The sequence below is a fragment of the Halichondria panicea genome, chromosome 2 (genome assembly GCF_963675165.1).
Source record: "Halichondria panicea chromosome 2, odHalPani1.1, whole genome shotgun sequence".
Taxonomy (NCBI): Eukaryota; Metazoa; Porifera; class Demospongiae; order Suberitida; family Halichondriidae; genus Halichondria; species Halichondria panicea.
The window spans coordinates 2,791,839-2,809,130 of record NC_087378.1 but is presented as its reverse complement, the minus strand read 5'-3'; the positions used below and the strand labels follow the sequence as shown (position 1 = coordinate 2,809,130).

General features: G+C 40.7%; 6 protein-coding genes across 11 annotated transcripts; 3 read left to right on the top strand and 3 right to left on the bottom strand.

Annotated features, from left to right (window-relative positions):
* Window positions 1-2,922: 2,922 nt before the first annotated feature.
* LOC135331949 (exosome complex component MTR3-like) lies at window positions 2,923-4,866 on the bottom strand. Of its 2 annotated transcripts, none has more exons than XM_064527256.1 (10): window positions 4,737-4,866; window positions 4,237-4,294; window positions 4,105-4,183; window positions 4,008-4,053; window positions 3,893-3,958; window positions 3,695-3,818; window positions 3,561-3,646; window positions 3,327-3,389; window positions 3,118-3,231; window positions 2,923-3,060 (listed from the first exon to the last, which is right to left on the bottom strand). In XM_064527256.1, the coding sequence occupies exons 1-10, from the start codon at window positions 4,827-4,829 to the stop codon at window positions 2,980-2,982; spliced, it is 810 nt and encodes a 269-aa protein (XP_064383326.1). In that variant the 5' UTR covers window positions 4,830-4,866; the 3' UTR covers window positions 2,923-2,979. The 2 variants fall into 2 exon arrangements, with proteins under 2 accessions (XP_064383326.1, XP_064383327.1); XM_064527257.1 differs by having other exon boundaries at window positions 3,698-3,818.
* On the top strand, window positions 4,853-8,067 carry LOC135331904 (uncharacterized). The gene is made up of 6 exons (XM_064527191.1): window positions 4,853-4,979; window positions 5,125-5,156; window positions 5,994-6,078; window positions 6,170-6,469; window positions 6,820-6,924; window positions 6,985-8,067. The coding sequence occupies exons 1-6, from the start codon at window positions 4,935-4,937 to the stop codon at window positions 7,924-7,926; spliced, it is 1,509 nt and encodes a 502-aa protein (XP_064383261.1). The 5' UTR covers window positions 4,853-4,934; the 3' UTR covers window positions 7,927-8,067.
* Window positions 7,973-9,840, bottom strand: LOC135331927 (programmed cell death protein 2-like). Its single transcript, XM_064527225.1, has 5 exons — window positions 9,701-9,840; window positions 9,470-9,642; window positions 9,188-9,322; window positions 8,683-9,084; window positions 7,973-8,336 (listed from the first exon to the last, which is right to left on the bottom strand). The coding sequence occupies exons 1-5, from the start codon at window positions 9,800-9,802 to the stop codon at window positions 8,033-8,035; spliced, it is 1,116 nt and encodes a 371-aa protein (XP_064383295.1). The 5' UTR covers window positions 9,803-9,840; the 3' UTR covers window positions 7,973-8,032.
* Window positions 9,771-11,317, top strand: LOC135331956 (methyltransferase N6AMT1-like). 3 transcript variants are annotated; one of them, XM_064527270.1, is made up of 8 exons: window positions 9,771-9,994; window positions 10,130-10,216; window positions 10,288-10,381; window positions 10,541-10,624; window positions 10,673-10,726; window positions 10,802-10,889; window positions 10,946-11,022; window positions 11,111-11,317. In XM_064527270.1, the coding sequence occupies exons 1-8, from the start codon at window positions 9,861-9,863 to the stop codon at window positions 11,144-11,146; spliced, it is 654 nt and encodes a 217-aa protein (XP_064383340.1). In that variant the 5' UTR covers window positions 9,771-9,860; the 3' UTR covers window positions 11,147-11,317. The 3 variants fall into 3 exon arrangements, with proteins under 3 accessions (XP_064383340.1, XP_064383339.1, XP_064383341.1); XM_064527269.1 differs by having other exon boundaries at window positions 10,934-11,022; XM_064527271.1 differs by lacking the exon at window positions 10,946-11,022 and having other exon boundaries at window positions 9,817-9,994.
* Window positions 11,284-13,182, top strand: LOC135331950 (N-acetylglucosaminyl-phosphatidylinositol de-N-acetylase-like). Of its 3 annotated transcripts, none has more exons than XM_064527260.1 (7): window positions 11,284-11,497; window positions 11,602-11,792; window positions 11,972-12,039; window positions 12,242-12,273; window positions 12,330-12,429; window positions 12,695-12,737; window positions 12,934-13,182. In XM_064527260.1, exons 1-7 carry the CDS (start codon window positions 11,284-11,286, stop codon window positions 12,937-12,939), a joined length of 654 nt encoding a protein of 217 aa, XP_064383330.1. In that variant the 3' UTR covers window positions 12,940-13,182. The 3 variants fall into 3 exon arrangements, with proteins under 3 accessions (XP_064383330.1, XP_064383329.1, XP_064383328.1); XM_064527259.1 differs by having other exon boundaries at window positions 12,930-13,182; XM_064527258.1 differs by having other exon boundaries at window positions 12,695-13,182.
* LOC135331911 (CUB and sushi domain-containing protein 1-like) lies at window positions 13,046-17,291 on the bottom strand. Its single transcript, XM_064527199.1, has 7 exons — window positions 16,618-17,291; window positions 16,424-16,564; window positions 16,207-16,368; window positions 15,960-16,145; window positions 13,944-14,054; window positions 13,691-13,874; window positions 13,046-13,501 (listed from the first exon to the last, which is right to left on the bottom strand). Exons 1-7 carry the CDS (start codon window positions 17,144-17,146, stop codon window positions 13,408-13,410), a joined length of 1,407 nt encoding a protein of 468 aa, XP_064383269.1. The 5' UTR covers window positions 17,147-17,291; the 3' UTR covers window positions 13,046-13,407.
* Window position 17,292: the final 1 nt, after the last annotated feature.

Here is a 17,292-nt window from a genome sequence, read left to right as displayed (position 1 = left end):
ACCAAAAGTTCACTCTATATTCGGCAAAAAAGGATTGTCCAATTCACAGACTATAACTGCTTTGCTACTGGTGAGGACGCCTTGACATGGTTATTGCATCGACTCACTTGCCAATATCAACGATAAAATAAACGCCAGAGTGCATAGTTAAGCTATTGCTGTTGTTGGGTCAGCTTATTCTGTCCTTGCGCAATGTTATGCACTGTCATAATGTGCAACATGCCCAGCTGCTAGCTAGAGTACTGCAGAACTGCACTACTTCTTCTTTTCACCTAGTAATATCTTTCAATTTAGATTCCGAGGCATCTGGGCGTTTCATGATGGAGAGGGTAAACAAAACCTTATCCCATAACGACACATAATTATACTACAATCAATAAAATAAGAATGCCCTCAACTGATCCTTCATTTACTATTTTATTGATTATTTACCCAAAAACATTTACATGCAGACAATATGAGGCATCAGAGGAGGCTGGACACGCGTCATTCACCATCAGGTTTTAGCACAAGTGCTCAAATTAAATAGACAAAAGGCACAAATAGGCACCTCGATGCTCCAATGTACAGAGACACGTACTGCAAGTAGCCAGAAGCGGGCTAGGAGTACTCACACCTTGCTAAAGAGGGATACTAGACACAGTATTTAGATTTTTCCCCCCGACACTTTCCAAAAAGGATTATGATCTATATGAGCAGAGGAGGTCGGATCACCATAATCGTTTCTCAGTTTGGTTAGTACCTCATTATTTTCTGACAATTATAGATGTCGTCCTACAGTTCCACGAGTACTTTGAGGCTGTCGAAAACCATCAAGAATTCTCAGCACATTTTGACTATTATTTGTAAAAGGGGAGGGGTTTGGTTATTGAGGTTAGTGGTGCGAGCTTGTTACAGAAATCTGCGAGGTATATAGCAGAGATTGAAATTGGTGCGAGAATAACTCGGCTATTATAACGACTGCTACCCTTGTGCCACATAGACTGGCAAGCCACTCCTTTTTCTCTGATTGGACAGGGGCAGAAGAAAAAGGACTGGTGACTCTGGGCTACAGCTTGTGTTTCTACCAGTCTTACCACGTGACCCAAACATTGCGTGAGGTAGCAGGTAGCCTGCAATAAGTGCTCGTGGGCTTTTTAGCTACAGATTGAGAATGGATGCTAGTGCAAGAGTGATGAAGTAATAACGACATCAGGCACTCGGCTAGGATATAGTCATCTAAGAGACCAGCAGACATTAGCTGTGTTTCAGTTTTATACGATTAAAACTGGTAAATTTTTCTGCCGCTTATAAAAAGGCATGTCTATCATCCCAAGACAGTCACCTTTTGGATATGCATGGCTGTACGGTATTACGGTTTAGTAAATACAAAGACCAAAAAATTCAGTTGTCATCGACTTGCCTTTGGATTGTATAACAAAATGAATCTCATTAAATCCCTTTTTTCATCTATATATTATTATCTGACTCCAAACTTTCCATTCAACCTTAAAACTCATACTTTTTACAAATAATTATTGTGCTAATGAATTATAAATTTGCTGCAAATTTAATTTCCGTGGAATAGCAGCCTTTTAGCAGCATGCATGCATGCGACATTAAATTCGCAATTATAAATGTTCGCGGTACATGCCTAATCCACGAAAATCACAAACATTTACACCCTCGAAATATACCCGCTATACGGTAGTGTCTGGCCATGGACTGCACAACTTTTAGCTATAGCCAGCGATAACTATACTGACTCTTGATGTTTCATTTTCTGATATAATAGCTATAATTATATTAACAAGAATTTTGATAATGTTAGCGGGTAAGATCCTACTTTCTTTTACATGCTTTGCCGTAGTGAATCTCCTCCCAGTTTTTTAAGTGGTGTTGAACACATGGTGGTCACGTTATTGATGTTCGGCCATTTTTGTTCCAAATGTGGACACTTCATAGCAATCTCTGTTTCAGTGTAGCCACATTTGGTAAGTAGAACATGACAGATCCCAGATATGTATATGAAACCCTTTCATAGATCATCTTATAGGTCATCTTAATTAACTACCGTATAGCGGGTAAGTTTCGTGGGGTAAAAAATTCGTTCAACTCGAGAAACGGTGGTTTTTGTGAGTAAAAATTTCGTTTAGTCTCGTTACCTGCAACTGCATTCCGGTAAGCCACGCCTACGTTAAAATGTCATGGAGGTCAGCTTGCCCACGAAAATAACGAATATTTACCTCACGAAAATTACCCGCTATACGGTATTACATGTAGCAGAAATATCAAGTAATAGTTTAAGTATTAGTTATACCTTTGCGTCTACATACTTGCTTGTACAAGCAACTGTTGAATCCTTAACGATCATGGTCAATCATTTCCCACAGAAATGTAAATTATCATCTAGTAGCTTCAGGTTTGGTGCTTCCACCGAGGCTGCGGTGATTTCATAATAATAGTGATTACATCGTTATTTGGTAGCTCACTAAGTGGCTATTCGTAGCATTTAGCTACAGAGCCATACAGCTTTGCTATTTAACGCTAATATCCCACCTCTACCAAAACTCTGATAACTAGAGCACTGAAGTGCAAACCCTCGGGGATTTAGTGTAGTCTACACAGCCTCGCGTCAACTTCTTAGCTTCTTAGCTTTTGCTCGCTTTTATTCGACAACGAAGCTTTAGCATCAAACTACTACCTTTGTTGTGTTGAGGCTATCCATGGTACAAACACAGCGCTATCGCATCCAGGTGAGCAGACTCAGAATACACAGAACGACAGACAAACAAACAGACTGACCGACTACTATACCCGTGGCACCGCGGCACGCCTCCGGTTAAAACCCTTGGTGCATTATAATTAGTACAAATGTTACCCACTCACACGTCAAGTCATGACATGGGACCTCACTTTTATCAGCTAGTTTTAGAAAAGCTATATCAATCACCAATGATTAATTTCACCAGGGTATTAAGTAAACTATTACAAATCAAATTACTGAGCTGTGACAGTCTCTAGGTATTCTCTCATACTCTTGAGGATTCTTAAGCACCCACCCAAGCACATGTCCACCCCCTGCCAGGCAAGTATTCGTGTTTTGGATTCAGGCATCATAAACAGGTACACTTTTACCTTGCGAATACGTCCAACTTCCATAACCCCATCTTGTTTAAACCCACTGATCTCTTGTATTGCTGTGAGATAAGCCACCGTCATTGACCCACTGATGTCGGGATGTCTAATCACCTAGCAAAGTATCCCAATATAGCTGTTACAGTTAATGAACAAGCAAACACTTGGAGAGGGTTTTCTACAGTATTAGTGCATGTGTTTGTACCTACCTCATCATTGGTATACTCTTCACATATGGAAGGGTCTATTAAGCAGCCCGACTTGTGAACTGCCTGTAACATGACAATGAGAGTGATTCATTAATAGAGGCATATAGTCTGGGACAACCTAACACAACATCTCCACCTTACTTCGAGTGTATATTATATATACAGAGGCTGAAAGATATAAACACACCACAATCCCAACTATATACGTACCATATAGCTGAGCTCATAACTTACCACTGTAGAGGCAACTGGCATATTATACATCTCCAGACCACTGTCCGCCAATGCCAAACTAGCACAGTTGATAGATCCAGCAAGAGCTGAAACGGGTTAAAATATGATAGTCATTATTAACAAATATTACTGACCACTGCCTCCATTTTCCAAGATCAGGATATTCACTTCTAGTTGAAGTTTAGGGAAAGCGTCGAGCTTGACTGATCTAGTGAGAGCATTTGTGACAAAAGATGAGAAATCTTTCTCTTCTACGTCCTATAAGGAAGAAGCAACAACAACATTGTACAACCATGCATTGATATTTCGTAATTCAAGAAGTAAACATTCACCTGATGGTACTGCCGTCTTCTTGCACAAGAAAAAGGAGCATACTTGAACTCACACACAACACGTCCCTGTTGTTATATCCAACAGTGATCACAATCCGACACACAATAAACTTACACTGGTAGCAAATTCTTCTCTCCTTACCGACTCTTTAGGTCCATATCTATTGTATACAAACATAATTATAAATGTGTGTGATATAAATTTGGCTTACATTGTGCAGAGGATTTTAGTACTGCCAGTTTCAAGGTAAGCTGATCCCGTGGCATGTGGATTGATTCCAGTTTGCATGCCTGTAGGATAGGTAAATTGTGAAGACATCGCTAGACCTATTCTTATACGTTACATGTTGGCCTTAGTTCATTGAGAGTTCTACCATCCAACCGTTGGCCATTAGAATTTATCTACAGACAAAAATAATTCATTTTGTCAAAAGATGGACGTGACGTGTAATAACATTATTAAATCAAGTGACATAACTATTATGCACCTATCAATGTCAGTCCCCACTACCCCCCCTGCGGGGCATAGTGGGGACATAGTGGGGTTTTGATTCAGCAAGTAACCCCGAGGTGCGGGATAGGGTGGGGAATTTGACTTCCTCAATATACAAACTTATAGCAGTAATATCCGGAAAAGTATAGCACGTGCACACGTGTAGTCAAATCCCGGGGTTGTTAAGTGGGGGTATGGGAGGAGAAGTGGGGATTTGATTTCAACCAGGCCCCCTGGGGTGGGGCAATTGATGTAAATCAAATCCCCACTAAACCCTGACATAGCCCGCATGGGGGGTAGTGGGGACTGAAATTGATAGGTGCATTAGAAGAACCATTAATTAATCTCTACCAGTGTCTTGATTTGAGGCTTGTCCTCCTCACGGAGGTACAGCAAAGGACTGAAGCTCTCCTCAGGACCTTGTATTCTTCTGTTATCTGGCATCACAGTTACATAATAAAATAGCACATGGTTTTGCGCATGATCAACAGACTGATCACCTTTGAACTTTAATTCAAACTATTGCAAAGATAGCAGCTAGTGCTAGTGATGCCTTTCTTCTCCAAGAAACGCAAACGCTGTGCTGAAAATGATGTAAGTCAATCCCAGTGTGCATTCGATTGTTCAATGTACATGTGACAGCAAAGGGCTACTAGAGACTAGATCTATCTTATTAGATCTATCCAATGGATTCTGCTTTATACATGTACAGTTTACTTTGTACACTCTCCACACACAGGAGGTGCAACCAGGCAAGAAGAAGTCAAAGAAGTTAGTTTTTACTTGTACTAGAATTTACAGTTAATAAGTTAATACAAAAAATGTAGTCAAAGAGCATTGATAGATCTAGCGAATTTGTGTGGCTAGTTTCTTAGATCCATTTTTTTGATAAACTTTAAGTAGAGGTGCGTTTGCAAAAAATAGGTGCTGCTGTTTTTTAGACAGGTGCGTTTTGTTAGGAGGTGTGTTCTGTAGAGAGGTGCATTTTCCATCCATAATTATGGTCACATGACACATGATTTTACAAAGCTGTTGCAGTAGATCTACTTGCATTTCATCAAGTGCTTGTTGTGAACTCATACTTATGCACTAAGACAGCCAGAGACAGTTTTGCAAAATTATGTTTGTCATGTGACCAAATCATGATCAGACCATCTGATGTGTGGAGTTGGCTGAAAAAACACTCTCTCTGAAAAATGCACCTCTCTACAAAATGCACGCAGCCGAGTGCTATTAACCTTGCCAGTGCTTGTTATGAGTGCTATTAATCCCTTATTGCATGAGTAGCCATACTATTGATTGTTAATTGTTTGTTATGCAGTTTTAAGTAGCCATACTATTGATTGTTAATTGTTTGTTATGCAGTTTTAAGGACATTTTTAGCTGCAGTTTCAGTAAAAAAATTAGTCGCGGCCGTTATTCGAACGTGTGGTCGTCAAGGCAGTAATTACACGTCGTCAATTACTGCCTTGACGACGTGCAATTACTGATACACGATTAATCACTGTACGAATCACAGTGAATAATAGGACAACATGCGATTATGGCCTCCCATGAACTACTTATAATTATAGTGTTGGCAACTTTTCACCGATTACATTCCTTTAGGGCGTTTGAACTTAGCTCATCAATCGGTTACAAGGAGGGCAGCTCCCATGTACTCTGTCCCAGCATCCCAAACAACTTACAAAACGTAAGGTCTTCATTATTAGATTTATCCAGCTATGATATCCCTCAATAGTACATAAATTGGTATTACTGTCTTATTTCTTTACTTTGTACAGTCGTTATCCAAGGAGCTGGTTTCTCTTTTGAATACCAATGGAGGAATCATCTGCTTCGGGGTGACAAAAGACGGAATTGTGCGTGGGATTGAAATAGGCCGTAAACAGGAGGACGTTTACAAATGCACCATTGACGAGGCAGTCAAGAGGATCCATCCCATGGTTGAGCCCAGTATGTACCGAGTGTCTTTTACCCCAGTTGTGGATAAGAAGGGCAAAGAAACGAGGTATAAGATTCTGGAGATTCGTGTCATCAAGGGAGACAGATTCCAGATCTACGAAACTGGATGTGACCCGAGGGTATAAAATCTCCATTTTAATTAACGATGTGTGCTACATAGCTAATTATGATTTGTGTACTGGTGCTGTATGTGCATGTTGCCTGAGCAGGCATTCATACATTGTTGCTTACTTTGAAGGCTGTTGCAGACTCTTGCGTAGCAAAATCTCAAACCATAATTATTACCTTCCGTGTAAACGTATGCTCTAATAGGTACATGTACATGTAGTACATACGTAGTAGGGTGAAGTTCTACACACGTATATAGTACACAGGTGCATGTGTACATGTCCTTTATCTGAACTGTGATTGCTGACCAAGTTGTACATGTAGCACGTCTGTTACTGTACTGTTTCTCACAACTGTACAGTGTGGACTATTTCAATCGTGTGTGTATGTGAGGAATGGCACCAAATTATCCGAGCCACTCGCTCCTCACCAGATCAAGAACAAGACCATTGAGCAAATGGAGGAGGTATTTACTGTGCATTCAAATTCTGTACAATTATATTTGAGATATTTCTTGTTTTCATAGAAAATTCTCTACCAGTCTGAGTTAGCTACAAAGTTGATGTCTACTATCGCATCTGCTCCTTCTGCTGAGACAACAAAAAGGACTCCTTTGAATGTGGTCAACAAGGGGGGGAAAGGCCCCAAAAAAGCCGCTGAAATTACTGTTTCATCATCATCTGTTATTGACCTAACCAACAATGAAGAGAGCCCCATTCCTAGTGAGCTTCTGTCTGATAAACCCTCCAAATCAAAGAAGAGCAATAAACTCTCGTCAATAGTTTCTGGCATCAAGAAAAAAGTTAACCGTTTATTTAATGCAGCTGCATCTTCAGAGACTAAATGTACTCTTGCTCCGATACCACCCAAAGATTCTGGTGTAGCACAGGCTCAAAAAACGTCTGTGAGCAAGTCTCAAAAAGTTCCAACACCACCCGAACATGACCCTGTTGTTAAAGCACCACAAGATCGAAAACCGTCAGTCACCAAATCTCAAAAAGTTACTATGCCACCCAAACAACCTCCAAGAGTTCCAACGCCACCCAACCCGGGTCGTGTTGTATCACGACATCAAAAACCACCTACTAAAAAACCTCCGAAAGTTCCTGCACCACCAAGACATGCCCTTGTTGCTACCACAGCACAGCCGATACTACCTACCCCCCAACAGTATTCTGGTTACACGAGCAACTACTCTGTTCCACCCCCTTATTCACAGCCGATACCTCCCTCCTCTCTACAGTATCCTGGCTACACGAACAACTACTCTGTGCCACCCCCTTATTCAGCACACCAATCAAGCTATGCGTACTCTCAACCCAGTGCACACGTTCCTCCTTACAGTGCCCACCATGCTTACCCTCAAGCCCTCCACGATTACAGCTCCTGGGCAGCTTGGGGTCAAGGACCATCCACTCAACAGTGCCATCCACAACAGAACTACTACAATGTGCCATACCAATATTAAACTGTGGTGTAGTACTAGCTGTGAATTTGACTGTGAATTTAATCTGTTCAATCTTTCAATGTTTATTCAACCATTAAATTTTACATATCCACAAAATGATTTTTATTTAACAATCGTCTATTTGAATAATTGCTACTTCTACTCTTGGTAATGAACTATCAGTCCAGCAACTTTTAGAGCATGTGTACACTAACACAGTACCAAAGTCAGGCATGTTCTCTTTCCTTAATGACGTAGAGCCTGTTGATCCAAGGTGTTGTGAGACCAGCTGAAGCTGCACGGAGTAGACTAGAGTGGGCATCAGCTGGAGCTCAAATACGCAGGGTGCTCCACAGTTATTACAGAGGGTCTCGGACGGCTTTGGTGGTGGGTTGTATGTGATTAACAGTGGTTCACCTCCACGATTGTACCTATTGTGATATATTTTAAATACTGCATATGTAAATTTTAATGTATGTAGATACTTATAATATACAATTGTGTGGTCATGACATCAACAGGCTAATGGAGGTTACAGATTTCCTGAGTGTTAATATTGACTGTGAGACAGACTGCACACACACACACAGTTAGCTTTACTGTATCCCTCGTGCGGGTATGCCTCGACGCATAAATTGACAGGGAGACGGATTACATTATTGTGAGATACAATACCAACAACCTGGTCCTAAATTGGAACAATACCAGGTGATATACACTTGTCGAGTTTAACGTATAAGGATAAAAGTTACTCTTGACCTAGTTACAATAGCTCACCTAATAAGTTGTTGAGGGCACTTTCCTAGTCGCTTGTGGAATTTCTGAAATGCTCTGTCACCGTGTTTTGCTGCTGCTTTTTCGTAACCTTCTCCTCCAGAAGCTTTTCCTCTACACGAAACCGAAACCTTATTTGCTTCACACAGTTCCAAACCATTCTCAGATTGATACTTCTTCAACAGGATACGAGCGTGGTGTATATCTTTGCCAAGCGACAATTCACTTGGCTCTTCAATCACACTCAGATAAGCCGGAGGATAGAATGGAGCAGAGTATGTAGTATGATGAGTGGGTGTTTCTTCGCTAGCAGTTGATGCACCCGTACCAGTAATTGCTAATAGTTCCATTTGCTTTTCTATGCTGTCACCAGTAGCTTTAGTATTGAGATCATCGTGGTCATCACTGTTAAGCAGTGGTTAAAATTTTGTTAGTGCATGCAAAAGATAACATTTCTATAACTTTTGACATAATTATAAACGTACATTCATCTTTTAACTAGACACACCTTTCCCAGTCATTGGCCTCAGCACACCAGTCTGCAGCTGCCATTAGGTTAGTTTTTGAAATCGTTGCTGGTTTGAACTCATCACGTGATCGTGATATTGACTCATCTTCACACTGAGATCGGAGTACCAGCCAGCTAGTTAGGGAAGGGGTGATCTGATTCTAAGAGCTTACAGACATAGCAGGTCATCACGGTACAATTTAACTAATGGCACTATATAGAATGGGTGGACGAGCATGCTTATTTGAAAGTACGCAATTTTGTGCCAACACCAATTATCACCTTTTGCTATCTTTGTGGCAAGATGGCTGCTCACAGGAGAAGACGTAGATTGTCCTGTGATATAAAGTATTCTCCAGGGGGCAGTAGACTTGCACCAGCAAACACAGCGTACTCCCACACACCGAGCAGACAGGTAGTGAGGAGAGTGCTAGTGGACAAGAGACGTAGCAATCCTGAATGAGGCAAGTTTATGGGGATTAATTGTGATACTAAGGACTCTTTTGTACTCACCGGGTAGCCTCCAATCTTGTTTTCATATGGGGATAGGTGAGGAGATGGACAGGAGGAGTCAAAAACACCCAACAGCACCTCAGAGGTACACGTGGACTCCATTGAGTTAGTTTTTTGCGTTAGTTAGAGTTTATACGTAGCTTGCTACAAAAAGTGCTGGATGGATAGACCAACACTTCCAACTCCCAGTTATAGTCACCTCTCACAGTATAAAGATGTGTATGAGCCAGCAGAGGACTCCTTCCTCCTCATGGACGCTCTTGAGAAGGAAAAAGAGTTTCTCCAGCAGTTGAGGCATGTATTTGTCTTGCAGAGACCTTGAGGACTGGGCCGAGTATATAAAAACATGCAGACCAAATAGGGGGGGGATCGTAACTTCAGCCATTTGCATAAACCCTATGTAATATTTATGTCACAATTGTTTTTCAGGCCCCTAATTTGCTTGGAAATTGGATCTGGAAGTGGTGCAGTCATCACCTTTGTAGCTAGTCTCTTGCACTCCCCAGCATTCTACTGGTAAGTAATCTCAGATTACGTACATGTGTGTACATGCCACCATAAATATTCTTCTTGTGTGTCAAATTTAGGGCAACAGATGTAAACCCGTCAGCTTGCATCTGTACAAAGAAAACCCTTGCTCAGAATGGGGTTACAAGATTTGATGTGACTGCTGCTGATCTGGTATGTGGGAGCACCTTAGACATCTGTGTACACTGATTACTGAAGTGTAGCCTGTCGTGCTGGCAATAATTGATTGTGTGTGAACACACTATTTCTGTGCTCACATATGCTATTGACCGAGTCTCAGCGACTAGCTACTAGTATATCCCCCCATCTCAGGTTTCCCCAATGAGGCAATGCCTTCAAGGAAAGGTGGACCTTCTCATTTTCAACCCTCCATATGTAGTCACCCCATCTGAAGAAGTGAGAGTTAAAACACAGTGTACTAGTTGGCACAATAATTCACTGCAGGTGGGCTTGGGAGGTATTACAGCAACCTGGGCTGGGGGGAAACTTGGAAGAGAGGTAATTAAGAGCCCAACTACTAAGTGCTCTGACTGGAGCTGAACATTTCTCATGATGTTTTGTCTTTACATGCAGGTGACTGATAAGTTATTGCCTTATGTGCCTCACTTGCTATCAGAATCTGGAGTATTTTACCTGATTGTCCTTCCAGAGAATCAACCAGGTGTGCTAAATCGAATCATCAATTTTATGCTCTATTAAATACAGTGGAACCTCCAGTAAATGGCCCTCCGAATAAGGAACTCTGTATTAAGTATTTCTCTATAAAGAATTTCGAAAGAACACAACACCTAATGGTACATAATTATAAGGAACCCACTTGTCCCCCCGCCCATGATATGAAACACACGTACATCAATTTAAATGTTGAAATTCTCTTTTTAGATGACATCTGCAGTATTTTGGATGAAGGAGGTCTAAAGCACACTGTCATATTGTCAAGAAAAGCTCACAATGAAAAACTGACTGTGCTTAAGTTTCACAGACAATAAAGGCATTATCATCTAATAATTAATATTTTTATTTGAGGATCATTACCCAATATTGCTATAATAGACATGTGGCTGCTGATTTGCACAAGTGCTTTTTGCATACTTGCTGTTTTGGTATGGCTGATTCCCAGGTCCCAAGATTTTCATTCTGCTATTGAGGGGAAGACCGTCCTTCTAGTTACTGCACATCCAGATGATGAATGCATGTTCTTTGCGCCCACTCTACTATCGATTGCGGCTACCTCAAACACGAAAGTCGTCCTTCTCTGTCTCTCCATAGGTCATTTTGTGTATTCATTACATACACTATATAGCAAACTACGTTGTGCATTTTGTGTTCTTGTTTTGTTTGTCGTTTGCTGATTGATATAATTATCCCCTCAGGCGATTACTATAGTCAAGGCATTGTGAGGAGATTGGAGCTGACAAAGAGTGCGTCAGTGTTGGGTGTCCATGGTGACAATGTGGTGTTGATAGATGATGAGAGTCTACCTGATAGTCCCAGTGTGGAGTGGGACTGTGAGCTGGTGGGAGAGTATGTGCATAGGACCCTCTCACAGCACAGGGCGAATGTGGTATGATTTCATCAATTGTGTATGTATGATGCTATGATTGTTATGGCTACATATGTCAGAAATTCATGCTTCTTTGTGTATAGCTATGAGGAAGTTGTAAATATTGATTTTTTGTTTCCTAGTTCACTTGAGACAAAGTTTATTCAATAGAACACAAGGTTATTGCTGTTATCTATTAGATCATCACTTTTGATGACCTAGGAGTGTCTGGTCATCCCAATCACATTTCTGTGTCCAGGGCAATGAGGTGAGATGGTACATCATGTAGACATAGCCAAGGGTGTACTGTATTATAACTCAATTCATGTAATGTTGTACTTTCAGACTCACCTCCCGGAATTTTGACATATGTAACGCTATTCGCATAGGATTGCAGATTGAACAATATGTTTACTGTTAGAGTACCTCCATGAATAGCATATCTGTCATGTGTGTTTGTTCATACACAGGGCTCTCAAGAATAAAGGCAAATTACAATCTGGTATGTTGGTGTACATGAGAAGACATCAATTTAACTTTATTTGGTTATACATGTAGAGGCTGGTGATGCTATTCAAGTCCTCCTTTTAGAAACCACAAACTTGTTACGTAAATACAGCAGCTGCTTGGACTGGTTTCCTGGCCTATGTCTTGCCAGGTGTGCTGTAATACATGCTCATGTGTGGTAATTGAATTAGGATGTAGTGTTTGTGTTATGACTGTGCCAGTAGTCTGCTTGGCTACTCAACACAATTCCACTGAGATTGAAAGATGCTAGGCTGTCACCTTGATAAATTTAGCTCATGAATACTATAATTTATAGTGGGGTATTGTGAATTATGTTACATGTGTAGTTGTCCGGAGTGTTGTTTGTGTCTAGTTCATTCTGTGTAATTGATCATATTACAACCTGCCGGTTTCAGGTATCAAACAGCATGTGATCTAAACGGGTACTTCAAAGGAAGGGTAAGTGTGAAGGATATTACTTGTCATGCATTAGGAATCTTGTTTACCCATGCACTACCGACTGTGATCAGCTTTATAAGTGCATTAATGCTTATATGTACATCAGTATACATACAGTCCCACACCACGCACATGCACACACCACCATTTTGAGGCATAATAATTATTCCACAAATGCCCACACACAAAAAGCAAGCCATGAAGGAGCATAGAAGTCAGTACATCTGGTTCAGACAACTCTACATCATTTTCTCTAGGTACATGTACATCAATACCTTCAAAGAACTCTAATTAGTCATCATCATAACTGTAAGACACTCAATTTCTTTTAAAATCACTTATTTTTGGTTTACTACATCAAATGAATGAAACAAAGAACGCTAAAATAAGATCACAGTGCATGTTAAATCTACAGAGTCATATAATCAACAGAGTTGTGCACATGTCCTTTTCTGTGAACTGATGAACAAAACGTATATAAAACCACTACATACAGCCATGGGATACTTATATGAATATACACACCACAGCTTACTGTGTAAAGAAAAATAATAATTAGAGCAGTAACATAGTGCAGTATATAATAGAGGGGTAAAGTAATACATCTACAATCAGTAAACACTGAGTAAGTTAGGAGAGAGACAAACAGACGCATACAAGTTTGGACTGATTACGAATCCAATGGAGTGGTCTCAGTGGCCCCATCGATAGCATCGTCTGTCACAGCGGCCGGATCCACATAGAGAGGATTGTCTCGTGCAACACTACAAGGGATACAGGAAACCAATGAACTCTTCATATTATATATCCACTGACACAAAACAGAGCTAGCTATATAGGCAACTATCAACTATTGTTGCACAGTAGCAAAAAACAATGTGCAAGTGAACACTGAATCATTATTATTGTTAGAAATCACTGTACATTGAACCTGGGAATAATTTTTCACTCACCCATTCAAACCTTCTGCATCAGTCTTAGCCAGTTTTGTAGCAGGGTCATTGAGGTATTTATAGAGAACAAAAGCGACCACAATCACGACGGTTGTTATGACAATCACTGCCAGAATGGCTAAGACAATGCCGATGATGCAGGGAACGTCACACGAGCTTCTTGCCACAGGGTCAGGATTGTTGGCTGTTAAGTATGCAAATAATGTGGTAGTTATATTAAGTGTTTTGAGGGTTAATTTTCAAACAAACTTACTCTTGCATTCAAAATCGTCCAATACGTATCCATCTTGACAGTCTGTGCAAACTTGTACACCATTCTCATATTTGCAATCCTTGCAATTGGTGACCACCTCAGAACAGGATTCTAATGTGTGTGAGGGGGGTAGTAGGTATGTGAGAGTGTGCGTGTATGTGTGTTCAGTAAGTAGTTAATACTCCCACGTACATTTATAGCAACAGGTGTAGCTCACATCCCTAATGTGGGTCCAATGTTCAATCACAAAATACTAGGCAACAAATTGACTAGCAAGGTCATAAAAGACTCTCATTTGTCCTAATGTTAACAACCGCAAATTACACTGACCTAATTAGGAAATGTGGGTCAGAGGACCTACCAACAGTTCAAACCACAAGTACACACACACACAAAACGGCAGTGGTCTAGCTACTCTATTGATTGCTTTTTGAATATAAAACATGACAAACCACATCCTTGTATCCCAGGGTCTACACAAGTTGGCCGTGCTAATGAGAATCATGGACTGGGATAAAGAGACATGAAGTCAGATGGTGTGCATTGCACTGTAGGCGGCGCATACGGGTATAATTTCAACCAGGAATGAGTGGGAGTCAACTACCAATTCATTAAGATCGGATCATGAACACCAGTTGGCTATCACTACTACACTTTCCCACCACACATACATGCATGTACATACTAAAAGCCTCAACAAAACAGTACTTTTAAAACCCACACAAAATCCCTCTATAAACAGTGGACCTTTCTATGCAACAATCTACATGTAGCTAGCCTACTTGTGGCCAACGTAATGATCTATAAAATGTAATGTTGTCATAGTGGAATGTTAAGCATTGTCACAGGCAATTACCTTAACCACAGTAGCCATATGGCAGTGGCGCCAGGTTGCAGCACTAGTAAATTAGGCTAATCATAGATACAAGAAAAGGAGGGATTGAAAACGAAGGTACCCTCGAGTAACATGATGATGAGCTCATGGCCTATTTCTACACGAGCAAATGTGCTATTCTGTGCAACTCTAAAGATCTACACCTATTGTAGTAGTTATAACCAGCACGCTTACACCTTACAGCAATAAAAGCTAAAATAGCACTTGGAATCTATAACTTTACAGGAATGTCTCTTGATGGCGAAAAGCGAATAGTTTTTTAGGCTTCACTGCAAATGCCATGTAAATTAAAACATCACGTGCACCACTCTGTTTGTGTATCTATGGGCTAGTCAATGGCTTACATGATCAGAAAACTAGCAATTACGACAAACGTATCCAATATTCCAGATATATTCTAAGTGTACTTTTGGGATTATCTTCATTGAGCTGAGTATACACAAGCATACAAGTGCTTTACACAAACCGCCATCAATACAAACACACCATAATCTTGCTTGGGAATTTATGCTTTGGCAAAAATAGTGACTAACACTTGGGCTGCTAAACACACTAAGGAAGTTCCAGTACACGATACCATTAGCACTCCTCCACTATAATTTATAATAACAGGCTTGAATGATATCCTTTTAGGGGACAATACTAGGAAATGCAAGGCCTGACAATAACACAATAGAGGCCACACAAATATGGTCAACATTCACACACATTCGGACTACAGACTCACAACATCATGTGACACACAGGCAGAGGCTACACTTCCTGTTACATTATGTATTATAGCCGACATATTATTCTTTAAGTACTGAGCATTCTGACACGAACTAAGGGTGTGTATGGGAGAGGCAGTGTGACATACCACAGCCAGCTCGAAAGGCATCTCACAATAACATTCCATTTGAGTGGAACAGTATTGGGTGACACCTGCTACTTGCCAGCTAATTCGAACAAGCTGTCTTATACACTAATTCTACAAACCAACACAGCATACCAAGCTATTTAAAGGAATACCAAGCTGTAACAAAGACCACTCTCTTACTGGAAAAAACCACAAACAGTTAGCTGGTTATCAACTACAACAGCTTTATTTTAAAGCACAGTATGGTATGCAGTAGACTCACTGCATGTTGAGTTCATGCCTGACCACGTTCCATCAATCAGACATGTTCTTGTAAGTCCATTCTCGGGATCTATCAGGAATCCTGGGTGGCATCCGTAACTTGCTTCGGTGCCAGCAATAAGTTTGTTGGGGAGATTAGTGTATCTAATGTCTCCATTAACCAATAAGGGCAACACCATACAGAGAGCTGGAAAGAATGGACGTAATTCATAATTAATAATAATAGCAGTAGCGTACACGCTACTTACGTGTACAATTTGGTGTGGTAGTCCAGTCACCAGATTGAGTACAAGTAGCTGGTGAGTTGTTATCCACATAGCCAGTATTACACGCAAGAGTGGCCATACTATCAATGTCTGTATCATTACTATACGAAAACTGTCCATTAGGATCATTCAGTGTCGAGCATCCTGCAAAAACGTTAATTCCATCAATAATAATTATGATAATAATTATCAAACTCACCACATACAAAGTTGGGACCAGGTACCTGACCTGTAGGGCAGTTTTCAACACACCTACCCTCACTAAAGTAGTTGCAACAAGTCTGGTCATTAAAATCTGAGCCAAAGCAGCGTCCAAGACCAACAGTACAGTTTTCACATTCTATTAAAACAGTTCATATTAAAAGCTTGCACTGATAAATGACAAGTACTTACCAACACAATGGGTAACGTTTGAAACCACCAAATTAAAACCGATAACAATAGTAGTAGCGGTTGGAGGAATGCACAATGAACAAGCAGAGGCTAGTGCAGTTGAAGCAGTGGCCAAAGGATCTGATGTTAGGGGAGAAGCATCGGTGTTGACGACACTGAGAGACCAGGCACGATTCACACAGCTCAAAGTTAGTTGGTCTGTGATGACTGTAGAATCATCACATTCCACGGCAACACTAGAACAGACATAAGAAAAGAGAACTGATGTGTATCTGTATCTGTCTCGAATCTCGTGCTGGGCTTCACACACAATGTTTATACTACCAGGAATCAGGCGGGCAGAGACAACAGCACTGCCATCACCATCTGCTACGATAGCTGCAGGCACCAAACCAGTTTTAGACAAGGTCCTGTTTCCCAGATCTCCTTCAGTCAATCTTTCACAAGCATCTGCCGGTAATTCTTGAGAGAACACCTGGCCTACGAGCAAGGTTCCAACAAACAGTATCAAGGATAGGCTCGCTCTCATTTTTGCAATAGAAGAGCTGAAGAATGCACGTCAGGTAAAATAGCTAGCTAAACTTGTATTCAGTATAGTAGTAAAGTATTAAACTTGAACAAAAACTCTTCAGTTTTTCAGCTGAGAAACTAAATCTGCACCCATGGAATTTGTTG

Coding starts and splice junctions, on each gene's coding strand:
- LOC135331927 (XM_064527225.1), bottom strand. CDS start 9,802: ATGGAGTCCACGTGTACCTCTGAGGTGCTGTTGGGTGTTTTTGACTCC. Junction 9,643..9,700: donor ACAAGATTGGAGGCTACCCG/GTGAGTACAAAA, acceptor TGCCTCATTCAG/GATTGCTACGTCTCTTGTCC. Junction 9,323..9,469: donor TGCCACAAAGATAGCAAAAG/GTGATAATTGGT, acceptor TTCCCTAACTAG/CTGGCTGGTACTCCGATCTC.
- LOC135331911 (XM_064527199.1), bottom strand. CDS start 17,146: ATGAGAGCGAGCCTATCCTTGATACTGTTTGTTGGAACCTTGCTCGTA. Junction 16,565..16,617: donor AAACGTTACCCATTGTGTTG/GTAAGTACTTGT, acceptor CTGTTTTAATAG/AATGTGAAAACTGTACTGTT. Junction 16,369..16,423: donor TGGTCCCAACTTTGTATGTG/GTGAGTTTGATA, acceptor ACGTTTTTGCAG/GATGCTCGACACTGAATGAT.
- LOC135331949 (XM_064527256.1), bottom strand. CDS start 4,829: ATGCCAGATAACAGAAGAATACAAGGTCCTGAGGAGAGCTTCAGTCCT. Junction 3,959..4,007: donor GAGAAGAATTTGCTACCAGT/GTAAGTTTATTG, acceptor ATATAACAACAG/GGACGTGTTGTGTGTGAGTT. Junction 3,819..3,892: donor GAAGACGGCAGTACCATCAG/GTGAATGTTTAC, acceptor TCTTCCTTATAG/GACGTAGAAGAGAAAGATTT.
- LOC135331904 (XM_064527191.1), top strand. CDS start 4,935: ATGCCTTTCTTCTCCAAGAAACGCAAACGCTGTGCTGAAAATGAT. Junction 5,157..5,993: donor GGCAAGAAGAAGTCAAAGAA/GTTAGTTTTTAC, acceptor ACATTCCTTTAG/GGCGTTTGAACTTAGCTCAT. Junction 6,925..6,984: donor CCATTGAGCAAATGGAGGAG/GTATTTACTGTG, acceptor TTGTTTTCATAG/AAAATTCTCTACCAGTCTGA.
- LOC135331950 (XM_064527258.1), top strand. CDS start 11,284: ATGTGGCTGCTGATTTGCACAAGTGCTTTTTGCATACTTGCTGTTTTG. Junction 11,793..11,971: donor CACAGCACAGGGCGAATGTG/GTATGATTTCAT, acceptor GTTATCTATTAG/ATCATCACTTTTGATGACCT. Junction 12,274..12,329: donor TAAAGGCAAATTACAATCTG/GTATGTTGGTGT, acceptor TTATACATGTAG/AGGCTGGTGATGCTATTCAA.
- LOC135331956 (XM_064527269.1), top strand. CDS start 9,861: ATGGATAGACCAACACTTCCAACTCCCAGTTATAGTCACCTCTCACAG. Junction 10,382..10,540: donor ATGTGACTGCTGCTGATCTG/GTATGTGGGAGC, acceptor CCCCCATCTCAG/GTTTCCCCAATGAGGCAATG. Junction 10,727..10,801: donor GGGGGAAACTTGGAAGAGAG/GTAATTAAGAGC, acceptor CTTTACATGCAG/GTGACTGATAAGTTATTGCC.